Source organism: Rhinoderma darwinii, chromosome 7 (assembly GCF_050947455.1).
Source record: "Rhinoderma darwinii isolate aRhiDar2 chromosome 7, aRhiDar2.hap1, whole genome shotgun sequence".
Lineage (NCBI taxonomy): Eukaryota > Metazoa > Chordata > Amphibia > Anura > Rhinodermatidae > Rhinoderma > Rhinoderma darwinii.
Genome location: NC_134693.1, coordinates 62185032 through 62201602, shown reverse-complemented (window position 1 = coordinate 62201602; position 16571 = coordinate 62185032). Strand labels below are relative to the sequence as shown.

The window sequence follows — 16571 nt, the reverse complement described above, 5'->3', positions numbered from 1 at the left end:
TCATTGACCGCCAGGCATAACCCTCTTAAAGGCAGCCGTGACCGCAGGACTGTGAATCCCTGCCGGCGTCTCCCTTCCCTGGGACGCCGACGGGCTCTGCTCTCTGCCTCCTCCTCCCCCGGACTGTGCCCGTAGAGTGCACGCACGCTAGTGCTTGTTCTTAAAGGGCCAGTGTGCACACCAGTAAAAGTGTCCCCTGCCTATCCCTGGATACCCTGGACTATTTAAGGAACCCTGCCCACTAGCCAGTGTCTGAGCTATGTTGTTACTAACCCAGTGTTAGTCTACGAAGGTTCCTTATCCTGTTGCCTGAAACCCGTGTTTGTAACAAATCCTGTATCCATGACAAGTCCTGTATCCTGAGTCTAGTTTCCGTGAAAAGTCCTGTATCCGTGTCAAGTCCTGTGTCCAGTGACTAATCCAGCTTCCAGCTATCCGGCATAAACCTGATTCCAGTAATCCAGCACAAGCCAGCTACCAGCTATCCGGCACAAGCCTGCTTCCAGTAGTCCAGCACAAGCCTGCTTCTAGTAATCCCGCACCAGTCTGCTTCCAGTAATCCGGCACAAACCTGCTTCCAATACCTGCAATCGGACTGTGTCCAGCCTCCCACCAAGGTACCATCTACCTGTGACTGTCTTATATCTCTCTGGCAAGCTGCTACTCAATTATGGCAGAGTAGCCCAGTGGGTTCACATACCCAGTGGTCGTTACAGTTTGCTCAGGCCTTGTACCCCGCTGGCAAACCCAAGACGGTGGTTCATCTTATGCAGGGTGATATGCGAGACCTCTGATTAAGCCAGGACTAGCTTCTGCAGGTGGTTAATAACATCACCAGTCGCCTCAACATCACTTTTGTTGCTACTCTAGCAGCTCCACAAGTGGTAGCTCCAGCTGCTCCTCAGCCAGCCATAGTTCCAGTCAGCTCTGGAGCCAGAATTCAATTGCCACTTCCACCCCGTTATGATAGGGACTCGAAAACCTGTAGTGGCTTCATCAATCAATATAAAATCCACTTTTAACTGCATTCGCATTTGTTTCTGTCAGACCAGACAAAAGTCTTTATCATCTCACTGTTGTCTGGCAAGGCCTTGGTGAATCTCCTCCGGGAACGTGAAGGACCAGAGTCCACTAATCTGCAGTGCTTCCTGGACACCTTCGGTATCGTCTTTGAGGAACCAGGCCGTAAATCCTCAGCCGCCACTTCCATTCACTCTCTACATCAGGCAAGTTCGACTGTGAAAGAATATGCCATCCAATTTCGTACTCTCGCAGCAGAGCTTGCCTGGAATGATGAGGCGCTGGTGGCGACCCTCTGGCAAGTTAGCCAGCAGGATCAAAGATGAAATGGCAGGTCGTGATCTCCCATCTTCTCTGGATGCCCTAATTCTGCTGGCCACCCACATAGACCTGAGGTTCCGGGAATGCTCTCAAGGAACCCTCCAAGAGAAAGTTTTCTAGACTGGCACCTAAGTTTCAAAGACCCCTGCTGCCTCCTTCCGCTTCTAAAGAGCCTATGCAGGTTGACCGAGTCAGAATATCGGACAAGGAGCGGAAGCACAGACATACTGCTAACTAGTGTACAGTGGGAGAAAGGGTGACTATGTGCATCAGTGTCCTCAGAAGCCGGGAAACTCCAGCACCTAGGGTTGATAGGAGAGACATCCCTAGGTGAACCCATGTCTTCTATTAAATCCTCTCCTAAACTCTTGCTCACATTCTCTATCCTCGTTGGTGAAGTCTCACATTATGTCTCGGCCTATTTGGACTCTGGAGAGGCCAGGAACATCATACACCAGGCCTTAGCAGACCGTCTCCACTTACCTACGACTCCCCTAAAGAGACCTCTAGAAGTGGCTTCCATGGATAGTCAACTGTTGCCTGAACCAATTCTGTCCATCACTGAGCCATTGAAGTTACAAGTGGGTGCCCTATACACTCTGAACAAATAGCCTTCTACATTTCACCTGTGGCTATTAATCCAATTCTATTGGGACTACCCTGGCTTCCCAAGCACGCTCCAGTGCTTGATTAGAAATCTGGAGAAACTCTTCAGTGGGAACTCGCTGTCACCTCAACTGTCTGCCAGTGGTATGTCCTGCCCAACCTCCAGTGCCTCAGTCGTTCCCTGGTCTACCTCAGCAATATGCCTGTTATACAGACGTGTTCAGCAAGAAGATGGCTAAGACCTTGCCTCTGCATCCAATGGCCAAGTTGAACAAATTAATCAAGTGCTCAAAAACTATCTGCGCCATTTCAATTCACCTCAACATGACAACTGGGTACATATCCTTCCGTGGCCCGAATTGGCAAATAATAATCATACAAGCGAATCCACTGCTGCTTCTCCGTTTTTCATAGTTTACAGCCAACATCCTTGTGTGCCTCTCCCTGTGCCTGCTTCCTCCGAAGTTCCAGCAACCAATATTTCCTACCTACAGAAGCTTTATCCAAATCTGGCAACAAACCAAGTCAGAGATCTTGCAGGCGGTGGCGCGGATGAAGAAATACGCTGATAGAAAGAGAAGGCCACCTCCTCAATTTTCCCCCAAAACGAGAATCAGGTAGTCCTCCAAGAATATTTGTTTAAAAGTTCCTTCCCACAAATTTGCTCCTAGATTTCTTGGTCCCTTTGAAGTTGTACAACAGATCAATCCTGTGTCCTACAAACTATGTTTGCCTGCTACCCTCAAAATCCCCAACTCCTTCCATGTATCTCACCTGAGACCTGTAGTTCTCAACCGATACAACAAGTCCCCTAACTCTGCAACTGCTCCCAGCAGATATCTTCGAGGTCAAGGAGATTCTGAACTACAAGAAAGTAGGAGGAAAGGCCTTTTACCTAGTGGATTGGAAGGGTTTTGGTCCTGAGGTGAGGTCTTGGGTGCCTGAAGAAAATGTTGACGCCCAGCTTTCATCAAAACGTTCCTTCTATGCTATGAACCCAAGAAGAGGGGGCATAAGGGGCGGTCGCTGACCGCCGGCATTCCCCTTTTACTGGCAGCCGCAACCGCAGGACTATGAATCCCTGCCGACGACTCCCTTCCTGGACTGTGCCCGTAGGGTGCGCGCTAGTGCTTGTTTTTAATGGGCCAGTGTGCGCATCAGTAAAAGTGTCCTCAGAATATCCCTGGATAGCCTGGGTTACTTAATGAACCCTGCCACTAGCCAGTGCCTGAGCAATGTTGTTACTAATCCAGTGTTAGTCTATGAAGGTTCCGTATACTATTGCCTGAAACCCGTGTCTGTGACAAGTCCTGTATCCATGTCAACTTCCGTATCCTGAGTCCAGTGTGTAATGGCCATCCCTCATTGTCAGACTCCTGTGCTCGTGCGCCCATCCTGCCCTGAACTGTCTGTGTTCTAAAGTGCGCTCGTCCCTGGCCTTAAAGGGCCAGCGCACACATTCTAAAAGTTCCCTAATCAATCCCCAGATCACTCTGGACTATAAAAAGGGCTCCGCCCTTTCGCTCCTTGCCTGAGCATTGTTGTGTCTACCCATTTTAGTTAAGCGAATGGTACTTTAATTGTATCCTGCTCCCTGTGTTCCCGTATCCTGCTTCCTGTATCCTGTTGCTACGTTTGTTCCTGGGCCTAAACTCATTTTTGTAGTCTTATTGTCTCATCTGCCACATCCGTGGTCAAATGCCAAGTATGAGGTCATCTGTCATGTCCGTGGTCACCTGCCATGTCTGAAGGCATCTGCCACGTTTGGTGTTGTCTGCTACTCCGAAGCATCTGTCTGCATAGCACTCCAGCTACTCCTGCACTGTGACTGCTATTTTCTAGCCAGCTGCTTCTGGAGCGGTCTGGTGGGTCCACATACCCCATAGGCATGACACAGTGTCTGTGACTAGTCCAGCTTCCAGCTATCCGGCACAAGCCTGCTTCCAGTAATCCAGCACAAGCCAGCTTCCAGCTATCCGGTACAAGCCTGCTTCCAGTATTCCAGCACAAGACAGCTTCCAGTAATCCAGCACAAGCCAGTTTCCAGCTATCCGGCACTAGCCTGCTTCCAGTAATCTGGCACCAAACTGCTTCCAATACCTTCAAATAGACTGTGTCCAGCCTGCCACCAAGGTACCATCCACCTGTGACTATTTAAATTTTTTCATCCTCTAGATCAAAAGGTAAAACAAAATTCTATAGTTTCTCCCATTCCTCCCCTTTCTCCTATGATTTTTTTCAACTGTACTAACTAAGTAACTGTGCAAATCATAACAAATATAAACATAAACAATGCAAGATACAAAATGCTAACTTTATAAACTGTTTATCACAAAATGTATAACACTGACATAAGAGAGGTAATTTTTATATAGACGTACTGTTAGGTCCACAATTATTTGGACAGTGACACAAGTTTTGGCCTTTTAGCTGTTTACGAAAACATATTAAATATACAGTTATATAATTGTGCTTAAATTGCAGACTCTCAGCTTTAATTTCAGGGTATTCACGTCTGAATTTGAGGAATGGTTTAGGAATTACAGCTCTTTAATATGTAGCTGCCTCTTTTTCAAGGGATCAAAGGTAATTGGACAATTACCTCAACAGCTATTTAATGGGCTGCATGGGCTATTCCCTCATTAATCCATCATCAATTAAGCGGGTAAAAGGTCTGGAGTTGATTCAGGTCTTGCATTTGCATTTGGAAGCTGTTGATTTGAACCCACAAAATGAGGTCAAAGGAGCTCTCAGTGCAAGTGAAACAGACCATCGCTAGGCTGAAAAAAATGAAGAAATCCATCAGAGAGAGAGAGAGCACAAATGTTAGGAGTGGCCAAATCAACAGTTTGGTACATTCTTGAATAAAAACAGCGCACTGGTGATCTCGTGAACTCCAAAAGGCCTGGACGTCCACGGAAGACAACAGTGGTGGATGATCACAGAATCCTTTCCATGGTGAATAAAAACCTTTCACAACATCTACCCAAGTGAAGAACTCTCCCCTGGAAGTAGGTGTATCAGTATCTAAGTCTACCATTAAGAGAAGACTTCATGAGAGCAAATACAGAAGCTTCACCACAAGGTGCAAACCATTAATCAGCCTCAGAAATAGAAAGGCCAGATTAGACTTTGCCAACCAACATCTAAAGAAGCAAGACCAGTTCTGGAACAGCATTCTTTGGACAGATGAAACTAAGATCAACCTGTAGCAAAATGGGAGGAAGAAAGTTTGAAGAAGGCTTGGAACGGCTCGTGATCCAAAGCACACCATATCCTCTGTAAAAGATGGTGGAGGCAGTGTGATGGCATGGGCATGCATGGCTGTCAAAGGCACTGGGTCACTAGTGTTTATTGATGATGTGAGTGAAGACAGAAGCTGCTGGATGAATTCTGAGGTGTTCAGGGATATACTTTCAACCAAATGCAGCAAGGTTGATTGGACTTCGCTTCACAGTACAGATGGACAATGACCCAAACATACTGCGAAAGCAACCGAGTTTTTTAAGGCAAAGAAGTGGAATAATCTGCAATGACCTAGTCAAACACCAGATCTCAACCCGATCGAGCTGCATTTCACTTGCTTAAGACAAAACTTAAGGCAGAAAGACCCACAAACAAGTAACAACTGAAGACAGCCGCAGTAAAGGCCTGGCAAAACATCACAAAGGAGGAAACCCAGCGTTTGGTGATGTCCATGGGTTCCAGACTTTAGGCAGTCATTGCCTGTAAAGGATTCTCTACAGAGTATTAAAAAAAAAAACATTTTATTTATGGTAATGTTAATTTGTCCAATTACTTTTGAGCCCCTGAAATGAGGCGGCTGTGTAGAAAAATGGTTGCAATTCCTAAACGTTTCACAGGATATTTTTGCTTAACCCCTTGAATTAAACCTGAACGTCTACATTTCAATTGCATCTCAGTTGTTTCATTTCAAATCCAATATGGTGGCATGCAGAGCCCAAATCATGAAGATTATGTCACTGTCCAAATATTTCTGACCTAACTGTATGAATTTGATTTGGCATGTGAAATGCCACTACGTCTCATTATGTCTTTCCATGGAATTGTAATATAAGTGGAAACCCCAAAAAACATGGACATCTTTAAATAAATTCATAACTAAATGAAGAAAATCATTGGAATGTGAGCCTCTTCAGTTTAAACACAGCATCAACTTGATCCAAATGTGTTCTAATTGACCATGTGGCCCTGATTTGGGGCTTTGCTGTGAAAAGAGGATACTAATGAGACTTTGCTATTAATGTCTATGCTCAGCTTAACTATCAGCTAAACTCACTAATATCCAACTCAATTACATGTTAGAAAGATGTATACATTTCTATATGCACATTCACTTGTAATGACATATGCCCTGCACCCATCCGCATTCAGTGGAGCACCCAGTTGCCGTGGACAAAGTCCAACAATCCAACCAGAAACACATATATAAAGAGTTTGTTCAATAGGGCTACACACTATATAATCTGGATAAAAATTCAACACACAGTCTCCAGGAAATTTTCTCACCGTCCCCAATATCAAGAATGTTAGATGTGGCAGATGAAGTATCAGAACACACATGATATTTTTACTGCATGGTCTCCCAGCCGTCACATAAAGTGGTTCTGCAAAGGATAAAAGCAGACAAACATAGCGCAGACCAAGAGATTTTAGCCAACGCTGCAGTCAGCTCTATGTTTGTCTGCTTCTATCCTCTGCAGAAACACTTTATATGAAGTCTGGAAGACCATGCAGTAAAAAAATCATGTGTGTTTTGATACTTCATCTACCACATCTAACATTCTTGATATTGGTTCCAAATGGTTTGAAAAAATGATCACTCTTTGTTGGATGCGCTCCTGCACTTACGTGGAAGATTTAGCCAAATCCCCAGTTATGGAAAAGTCTCTCGGTGGGTAGGTTAAGCCTGATGAAGACCTTAGTCCTAAGTCAAAACGTGTAGCTTCCTGCACCACTATAAGAGACATATGCTGTTTGTCACACATGTCTTTTTTATGTAATAAAGCTATTTAAATTTCGTACCCACTGAGAGACTTTTCCATAATTGGGGATTCTGCTAAATCTTCCAGGCAAGTGAAGGAGCGCCTTCAACAAAGAGTGATCATTTTTTCAAACCATTTGGAACCTATTCTCCAGACTGGCTCCTGCTGAATTCCCAGCCACCGGTGTTCGCTCCGATGGGCAGCAGGCTGCCTAAGTATGGAGCACCAAGTCTCCATATGCTTGATGATCGAGTTGTGCCGAGCACCTAGCCCAACTCCAAAAGGCGAGTGTATTTCTCACACATACACCTGTGTTATGACTAGCCACCCTGCATCTACGGTATCACCCCAGAGGAGCGCTCCGTGTCTTTCTTTTTTCCCCATATTACTGTCATTCTTGATATTGGTGAGGGTGAGAATCTTTTCCTGGAGACTGTGTGTTTAATTTTTATCCAGACAATATAGTGTGTAGCCCCATTGCACATACTCATTGTATATGTACATTCACATGTGGTTCTAACCTTGTATAATGACATCAAAGTCCTTTTCATCTTCACCGGCAATGTTAGATGCCACACAGGTGTAGCGCCCAGTATCAGATAGCTGTGCTTTATCTGCATGGAGTTTGTATCCGTTAATTTGTAAGGGACTCTCAGGATCAATTGGCTGTTATAATATAAAACATTTGAAGGTTTAGACTTCTTACAAAGTTAATTGCTTAAATTACACATTTGGCTATCCAACCAGAAAGTTGAGGAATTTGGTAAATATGTATGTAATATATTCACATAAATTCATGTTTAGCATGTACCATGTTACCAAGAAACCACTTTCTTGTTATACTTCTATGCTGTATATATTTCTTATCGGATAATGGAACAATATATTAGACATACACGTTTAGCCATAACATTGAAACCACTGATAGGTGAAGTAAATAATATTAATTACCTCAGTGCAATGGCACCTGTCATATATTAGGCAATAAGTAATTAGTCTAGGAAGGGCTACCCATGCACCATTGACATGGTCATGGGAGCCCAAGACTCATTAGTTTGTGTGGGGAGCAAAGGCTAGCCCATCTGATCAGATCCCACAGAAGAGCTATTATAGCACAAATTACTGAAAAATTCCGGCTATGATAGAAAGGTGTCAGAACAGGGTGCATCACACCTTACTGCATTTGGGCTGCGTAACGGTAGACCAGCTAGAGTGCCTCTGCTTACCTTTGTGCACCACTGAAATTTCCTACAATGGGCACGTGAGCATCAGAACTGGACCATGGAGCAATGGAAGAAGGTGACCTGGTCTTATGAATCATGTTCTCATTTACATCATGTGGATGACATGGTTCATGTGCGTCACTTATGTGGGGAGAGATGGCACCAGGTTGCATTATGGGAAGAAGGCAAGCCAGGAGAGGCAGTGTGATGCTCTGGGCAATGTTCTGCTGGTAAACCTTGGGTCCTGGCATTCATGTTGATGTTACTTTGACACGTGCCACCTGCGTAAACATTGTTGCAGACAAAGTACACTCCTTCATAGTAGCAATATTCCCTAATGGCAATAGTCTCTTTCGTCAGGATAATACGCCCTGTCACTCTGCAAAAATTGTTCAGGAATGTTTTGAGGAACATAACAAAGAGTTCAAGGTGTTTACTCGGCCTCCAAATTCCCCACATCTCAATCTGAACAAGCATCTGTAGGATGTGCTGGAAAATAAGTCCGCTATATGGAGGTCCCGCCTCGCAACTTAAAAGACTTAAAGGAACATCTGCTAACGTCTTGGTGCCAGATACCACAGGACACCTTTAGAGGTCTTGTGGAGGCCATGTCCGGACAAGTTAAAGTTGTTTTGGCAGCACAAGGGGGACCTACACAATATTAGGCAGGTGGTTTGAATGTTATGTCTGAACAGTATACATTTATAATTCATATGTATGCATCATAGTTATGGAAATTTAATGAGCTAATCTGTTTGAATTTAGAGATTATTTATCTGTAGTCACCCAATAAAGAAAAGCTATTAGATAAAATATGTACCAAACTGCATCATTGGATTTTTTTTCTGGCAATGCACCACAATTTTACAGACAACCTTCTCCATACCTACACAGATGCATTATAGGGAAAAGCTGACTTCTCAGACCTGAATGAAGACAAATTACCAACACCCTTCGCCTGCCCTTTGTTGTATATTGTAGATACCTTCTACTATTGACCTAAATATTAAAAAGGTTGTATAGTATTAGAAACGGCTGCTTTCTTTGCTTCAGTGGAGCTGAGCAGCAATACTAGACAAAACCCATGGACAGGTGTGGCACAGTTTCTGGAAGAAAGCTGTTATGTTATTCTAAACCTGTACTATCCTATAAAGCCTGCCAAGAACTGGTTGCAGTACCTGCCTGGCAAACAAAACCTGACTTTACGGAGGCAGGAAGATGCACATCTCATGACATTACTCCACATGCATGGGTGATCACTATAGAGGTGAAATGCCCAGCCATTGACTGATATTGGTTAATCTTTCTTACATCTGAGACTTTAGCATGATTGACCTTCAGGAACATTCACATTGACCCTTTTGAATTGGGTTACTTGATTTATGAAGCTGTTTTGAGTTTGTAAATGTTGTCAAAGGGAAATGTAACCTTGCTACTAAACACTTCATCCACGCAATCTAATATCTGTAAAACAGATAATCATTTTAGAAGATTTTTTCGTTATGGAATTTTTGTGCAATAGCTGTAAAGGATCTGCCAGACACAGCTTCTGTGTCGACGCCCGTGGGTAATCAGTCTGCACCTGCTCCTAAGTCTGAGAGAGTGACACGATCTTCTACCAGTCAGGCTGGGAGGCTGAGGAGTGGGAGAGCCTATCACAGCCTGGCCAGACGGAGCTAGCTCCCGCCCTCTGTCTATTTATACCTGCATTACCTACTCCTCCTTTGCCTGTGATTCTTTTCTGTTTCCTGGCTCTGCTGCTCCTGCTATGATTATTGACCTTGCTTCATTTTTGACACTGGCTTTACTGACTACGCTCCTGCTCTGCGATTTGTACCTCGTGCACTCCTGGTTTGACTCGGCTCGTTCACTACTCTTGTTGCTCGCTGTGTTGCCATGGGCAACTGCCCCATTTCCCTTAGCTTCTGTGTACCCTTGTCTGTTTGTCTGTCGTGCACTTATTGAGCATAGGGACCGTCGCCCAGTTGTACGCCGTCGCCTAGGACGGGCCGTTGCAAGTAGGCAGGGACTGAGTGGCGGGTAGATTAGGGCTCACCTGTCTGTCTCCCTACCCCGTCATTACATAATCACAGGCCCCAATTTGACATGGTATGCTTTCACTCCTGAGCCTGGTCGAATGTCCAGGCAAAAGATTAGTGCCCCATGTAGGGTGTTTCTAAAACCAGGAAACCCAGCATAATAATTAGAGAGCTGTCTTGTTATGGTGGCACATGCTGGGCACCACATATTGGCATATCTATGGCAAAAAGCCCATTTTCACTCTGCAACATCGAGTGCACACTAATTTCTACAAAAATGAAGCAAGGTCAATAATCATAGCAGGAGCAGCAGAGCCAGGAAACAGAAAAGAATCACAGTGTAATGGCAGGAAGGAGGTGAAGGGAAAGTGAGCCCTAATCTACCCACCGCCCTGTCCCTGCCTACTTGCAACGACCCGCCCTAGGCGACGGGGTACAACTGGGCGGCGGTCCCTACGCTGTCTAAGTGCACGGGAGAACAAACAGGGAACACGCAAGGGAAGGGGCAGTAGCCCACGGAACGCCGCGAGGAAACGGAGCGGTGAATGAGTAGTCCGGACCAGGATGAAGTGGAGTATACCCAAGTGAGCACGGAGGAGGAAGCAAGCCAGAGGCAAAGCAGGTTAAGCGGAACTGCAGCAAGGCAGAAGCACGGCAGAAGCAGGCTGGAGCAAGCAGCAGTGGGGCCAGGAATCCAGAAGAATTACAAGCACTGAGGAGGAGAACAAGGCAGGTAATAAAGGACAGGGGGCGGAGCTAACTCCGACTGACCAGGCCGCGATAGGCTCTCCCACTCCTGAGCCTGCCACCCTGGTTGGTGGGAGATGGTGTCAGTCGAACAGGTCTGGCCTCAGGTGTGGATTGATTAATCCCAGGAGTATACCTAGACGTAGTACCTGGCAGATCCCTAACAGTACTCCCACTTTTATGAGGGGCCACCGGACCCTTACTAAGAGGACCCGGTTTAGTAGGGAAGAGAAGGTGGAACCTCCTGATCAATACCCCCGCGTGAACATCACGGGCAGGTACCCAAGTCCTCTCCTCCGGCCCGTATCCTCTCCAATGGACCAGGTACTGGAGGGAGCCCTGGACCATCCTACTGTCCATAATCTTGGGCACCTCGAATTCCACCCCCTCAGGGGTGAGAACGGGAACAGGAGGTTTCCTCGAGGGGGACCAGGACGGGGAGCAGCGTTTAAGGAGGGAGGCATGGAAGACGTCATGTATGCGAAAGGATGGGGGCAGCTCCAGACGGAAGGATACAGGGTTGAGGACTTCAATGATCTTATAAGGTCCAATAAATCGGGGAGCAAACTTCCTGGACGGGACCTTAAGGCGCAAGTTCCTGGACGACAACCAGACCAAATCCCCGACGACAAACCGGGGGTTAGCAGAACGTCTACTATCCGCCTGAATCTTTTGTGCGCTCTGGGACGCCTCTAGGTTCTTCTGAACCTGGGCCCAGACAGTGCACAGTTCCCGATGAACATCCTCTACCTCAGGATTATTGGAACAACCAGGGGAAATGGAGGAGAACCTTGGGTTAAACCCGAAATTACAGAAAAACGGGGAGACCCCTGTTATTCAGGGAAAATTCAGCAAGGGGAAGGAATGAGACCCAATCGAATTGACAGTCAGAGATGAAACACCTTAAATATTGTTCCAGGGATTGGTTAGTCCTTTCCGTTTGGCCATTAGTTTCGGGATGGAAGGCGGAGGAGAAGGACAGATCAATCTCCAACTTTTTACAAAAAGCTCTCCAAAATAAGGAAACAAATTGTACCCCCCTGTCAGAAACGATATTGACTGGGGCCCCATGGAGACGCAGGATGTGTTTCACAAACAAAGAAGCTAACGTCTTGGCATTAGGTAGCTTCTTAAGGGGCACAAAGTGGCACATCTTGCTGAAGCGGTCTACTACCACCCACACCACCGACTTGCCCTGAGATGGAGGCAAATCGGTGATAAAATCCATGGAGATATGGGTCCAAGGTCTCTGGGGAATGGGCAAGGAACGTAGTAGGCCCGCAGGTCGGGACCTAGGGGTTTTGGACCTAGCGCAAACCTCACAAGCGGCGACGTAAGCCCTAACGTCTTTAGGCAACCCAGGCCACCAATAGTTTCTGGTGATGAGGTGTTTGGTGCCCAAGATGCCAGGATGACCAGATAGAGCGGAGTCATGGTTTTCCCTGAGTACCCTTAGCCGGTATTGCAGGGGAACAAACAGTTTGTCCCCAGGGAGGTTCCCGGGAGCTGCACCCTGATCAGCCGCGATATCAGAAGCTAAATCAGAATCCGTGGCAGAAACGATTATACCAGGGGGTAAAATACAAGCAGGATCCTTCCCGGAAGGAGGATTGGCCATGAAACTACGTGACAGGGCATCAGCCTTAATATTCTTGGACCCAGCCCTATAGGTAACCAAGAAATTAAATCTGGTAAAGAATAGTGCCCACCGAGCTTGTCTAGGATTAAGCCTCCGGGCCGATTCTAGGAAAACCAGATTCTTGTGATCCGTAAGGACCGTTACCTGGTGTCTGGCCCCCTCCAGGAAGTGCCGCCACTCTTCAAAAGCCCATTTAATGGCTAGAAGTTCGCGGTTGCCAATATCATAGTTACTCTCCTTGGGCGAAAACTTCCTAGAGAAGTAAGCACAGGGACGGAGATGGGTGAGGGAGCTGGTACCCTGGGACAAGACGGCCCCCACTCCCACCTCGGATGCGTCAACCTCCACAATAAATGGCTCCTCTTGGTTGGGCTGAATCAGCACGGGGGCCGAGATAAAGCACTTCTTGAGGGTCTCAAAGGCCTGGACGGCCTCAGGGGGCCAATGGAGGACATCAGCACCCTTGCGAGTAAGGTCCGTAAGAGGCTTAGCGACGACCGAGAAGTTGGCAATAAATCTCCTGTAATAGTTGGCGAACCCTAAAAAACACTGTAACGCCTTAAGGGAGGCAGGTTGGACCCATTCCGCCACAGCCTGAACCTTGGCAGGGTCCATGCGGAATTCATGAGGAGTGAGGATTTGACCTAAAAATGGTATCTCCTGTACCCCAAAGACACATTTTTCAGTCTTAGCAAACAGATTATTCTCCCGAAGGACCTGGAGCACCTTCCTGACATGCTCCACGTGGGAGGACCAGTCCTTGGAAAACACCAGTATGTCATCAAGGTACACAACAAGAAAATTACCCAGGTAATCTCTCAGGATTTCATTAATAAAATTCTGGAAGACAGCAGGGGCATTACACAACCCAAAGGGCATGACCAGGTATTCGAAATGACCCTCAGGTGTGTTGAACGCAGTTTTCCACTCATCCCCCTCTTTGATGCGGATAAGGTTATATGCCCCCCGTAGATCGAACTTAGAAAACCATTGGGCTCCCTGAACCTGATTAAAAAGATCCGGAATCAAAGGAAGTGGGTACTGGTTCCTTACGGTGACCTTATTCAGGTTACGATAATCAATGCACGGCCTAAGACCACCATCCTTCTTCCCCACGAAGAAGAAGCCAGCACCTACAGGAGAAGTCGAGGGGCGAATGAAACCCTTGGCCAAGCATTCTTGGATATACACCCTCATAGCTTCACGTTCAGGACATGAAAGATTAAATATCCTACCCTTAGGAAGCTTGGCACCAGGCACCAAATCGATGGCGCAATCGTAATCTCTATGGGGGGGCAACACCTCGGAAGCCTCCTTATAAAACACATCGGCGAAGTCCTGAACAAACTCAGGAAGCGTGTTTACCTCCTCCCGGGGAGAAATAGAGTTAACAGAAAGACATGACATAAGACATTCACTACCCCATTTGGTGAGATCCCCAGTATTCCAATCAAACGTGGGATTATGCAACTGCAACCAGGGAAGACCTAATACCAGATCAGACGATAATCCCTGCATCACCAGTACAGAGCACTGCTCCAAATGCATGGAGCCAACCAAGAGTTCAAAAACAGGAGTATGCTGAGTAAAATAACCATTAGCAAGGGGAGTTGAGTCGATACCTACTACAGGGATAGGATAAGGTAAATCAATAAATGGCATCTTTAGAGACATAGCAAATTCCACAGACATGATATTAGCAGATGAGCCAGAATCCACGAAAGCACTGCCCGTGGCAGACCGGCCAGCAAACGAGACCTGAAAGGGAAGCAAAATTTTATTGCGTTTCACATTAACGGGAAATACCTGTGCGCCCAAGTGACCTCCCCGATGATCACTTAGGCGCGCAAGTTTTCCGGCTTTTTATTCTTGCGCCTGGGACAAGTGTTCAGAAGATGCTTGTCGTCCCCACAGTAGAAGCAGAGACCATTCATTCTGCGAAACTCCCTACGTTGTCGAGGGGACATGGAGGCCCCGAGTTGCATAGGTACCTCCGAGTCCTCCGTGGAGGGGCGAGGAGACGGGACCTCGGGGGGGATCGCAGAAAAGTCAGAGGGGAGCACATTGAAGCGTTCCAGCTGACGTTCCCTGAGACGTCGGTCAAGTCGTACTGCTAGGGCCATAACCTGGTCAAGGGAGTCAGAAGAGGGGTAGCTAACCAGCAGATCCTTCAGGGCGTCAGATAATCCTAACCTAAACTGGCACCTTAGCACCGGATCGTTCCACCGAGAAGCTACGCACCACTTTCTAAAATCAGAACAGTATTCCTCCACCGGTCTGCTACCCTGACGTAAGGTCACCAGCTGACTCTCGGCTAAAGCAGTCCTGTCAGTCTCGTCGTAAATGAGTCCGAGGGCAGAGAAAAAACGATCAACAGAGGAAAGTTCAGGGGCGTCAGGAGCCAAGGAGAAGGCCCACTCTTGGGGCCCTTCCTGGAGTCGGGATATGATGATACCCACCCGCTGGTTCTCGGAACCTGAGGAGTGGGGTTTTAGGCGGAAATACAGTCTGCAACTCTCCCGGAAGGAGAGAAACGTCTTACGGTCCCCTGAGAACCGGTCAGGTAACTTGAGGTCAGGTTCTAGAGGTGAGGTGAGGGGAACTACTAAGGCAGCGTCACCCTGGTTAACCCTCTGGGCCAGGGCCTGGACCTGTAGGGAGAGGCCCTGCATCTGCTGGGTCAGGGTCTCAAGGGGGTCCATGATAGCGTCAGCGTAGGAGAAATGGTAGACTAGGTATGGGCTTGTAATTATGTAATGGCAGGAAGGAGGTGAAGGGAAAGTGAGCCCTAATCTACCCACCGCCCTGTCCCTGCCTACTTGCAACGACCCGCCCTAGGCGACGGGGTACAACTGGGCGGCGGTCCCTACGCTGTCTAAGTGCACGGGAGAACAAACAGGGAACACGCAAGGGAAGGGGCAGTAGCCCACGGAACGCCACGAGGAAACGGAGCGGTGAATGAGTAGTCCGGACCAGGATGAAGTGGAGTATACCCAAGTGAGCACGGAGGAGGAAGCAAGCCAGAGGCAAAGCAGGTTAAGCGGAACTGCAGCACGGCAGAAGCAGGCTGGAGCAAGCAGCAGTGGGGCCAGGAATCCAGAAGAATTACAAGCACTGAGGAGGAGAACAAGGCAGGTAATAAAGGACAGGGGGCGGAGCTAACTCCGACTGACCAGGCCGCGATAGGCTCTCCCACTCCTGAGCCTGCCACCCTGGTTGGTGGGAGATGGTGTCAGTCGAACAGGTCTGGCCTCAGGTGTGGATTGATTAATCCCAGGAGTATACCTAGACGTAGTACCTGGCAGATCCCTAACACACAGGCAAAGGAGGAGCAGGAAATGCAGGTATAAATAGACAGAGGGCGGGAGCTAGCTCCGTCTGGCCAGGCTGTGATAGGCTCTCCCACTCCTCAGCCTCCCAGCCTGACTGGTAGAAGATCGTGTCACTCTCTCAGACTTAGGAGCAGGTGCAGACTGATTACCCACGGGCGTCGACACAGAAGCTGTGTCTGGCAGATCCTTTACAATAGCAATGTAGATGTCATTATATAATGCTACCTCTGTACCTACTGTAGATTTTAGTAAGTGCTGTAGCTTTGGATAAATTAGTATATCCTATGCACTAGGAAAGTTATTTTACCATTTAACCTAACAACATTCTTAATCAACATAAGCATGTGAAGACGAAAAGGCCAAAAAATACGTTTGCGACTGACCTGCCCATCTTTGAACCATGTGACAATGGCCATAGGGAATGCCTTCACTTCACATTCAAGAGTAAAGTTTGTATTAACTTTGACTTTCACCTGCTTTGAAAACATTCCAAACCCAGCAAGGTCATCTTTTTTAATTTGTGGTGGAACTAGAAAGAAGAGAAAGAGCCAAAAGAATGAAAGCAGTCATTATGAGCGATTTGAATTTAATATACAGTATATTATATTCCAGAAATTATGAATTTTTTTGGTAACCAT

General features: G+C 47.0%; 1 protein-coding gene across 1 annotated transcript in view; it reads right to left on the bottom strand.

The window, feature by feature from the left end:
* Positions 1–16571, bottom strand: part of HMCN1 (hemicentin 1) — a 345767-nt gene that overhangs the window by 148067 nt on the left and 181129 nt on the right. Inside the window, exons 52-53 of the mRNA XM_075833451.1 lie at positions 16317–16462; positions 7475–7619 (exon numbers count right to left, since the gene is read on the bottom strand). Coding sequence (XP_075689566.1) covers positions 7475–7619; positions 16317–16462 — 291 coding nt within the window. The remainder of the gene's footprint in view (positions 1–7474; positions 7620–16316; positions 16463–16571) is intronic.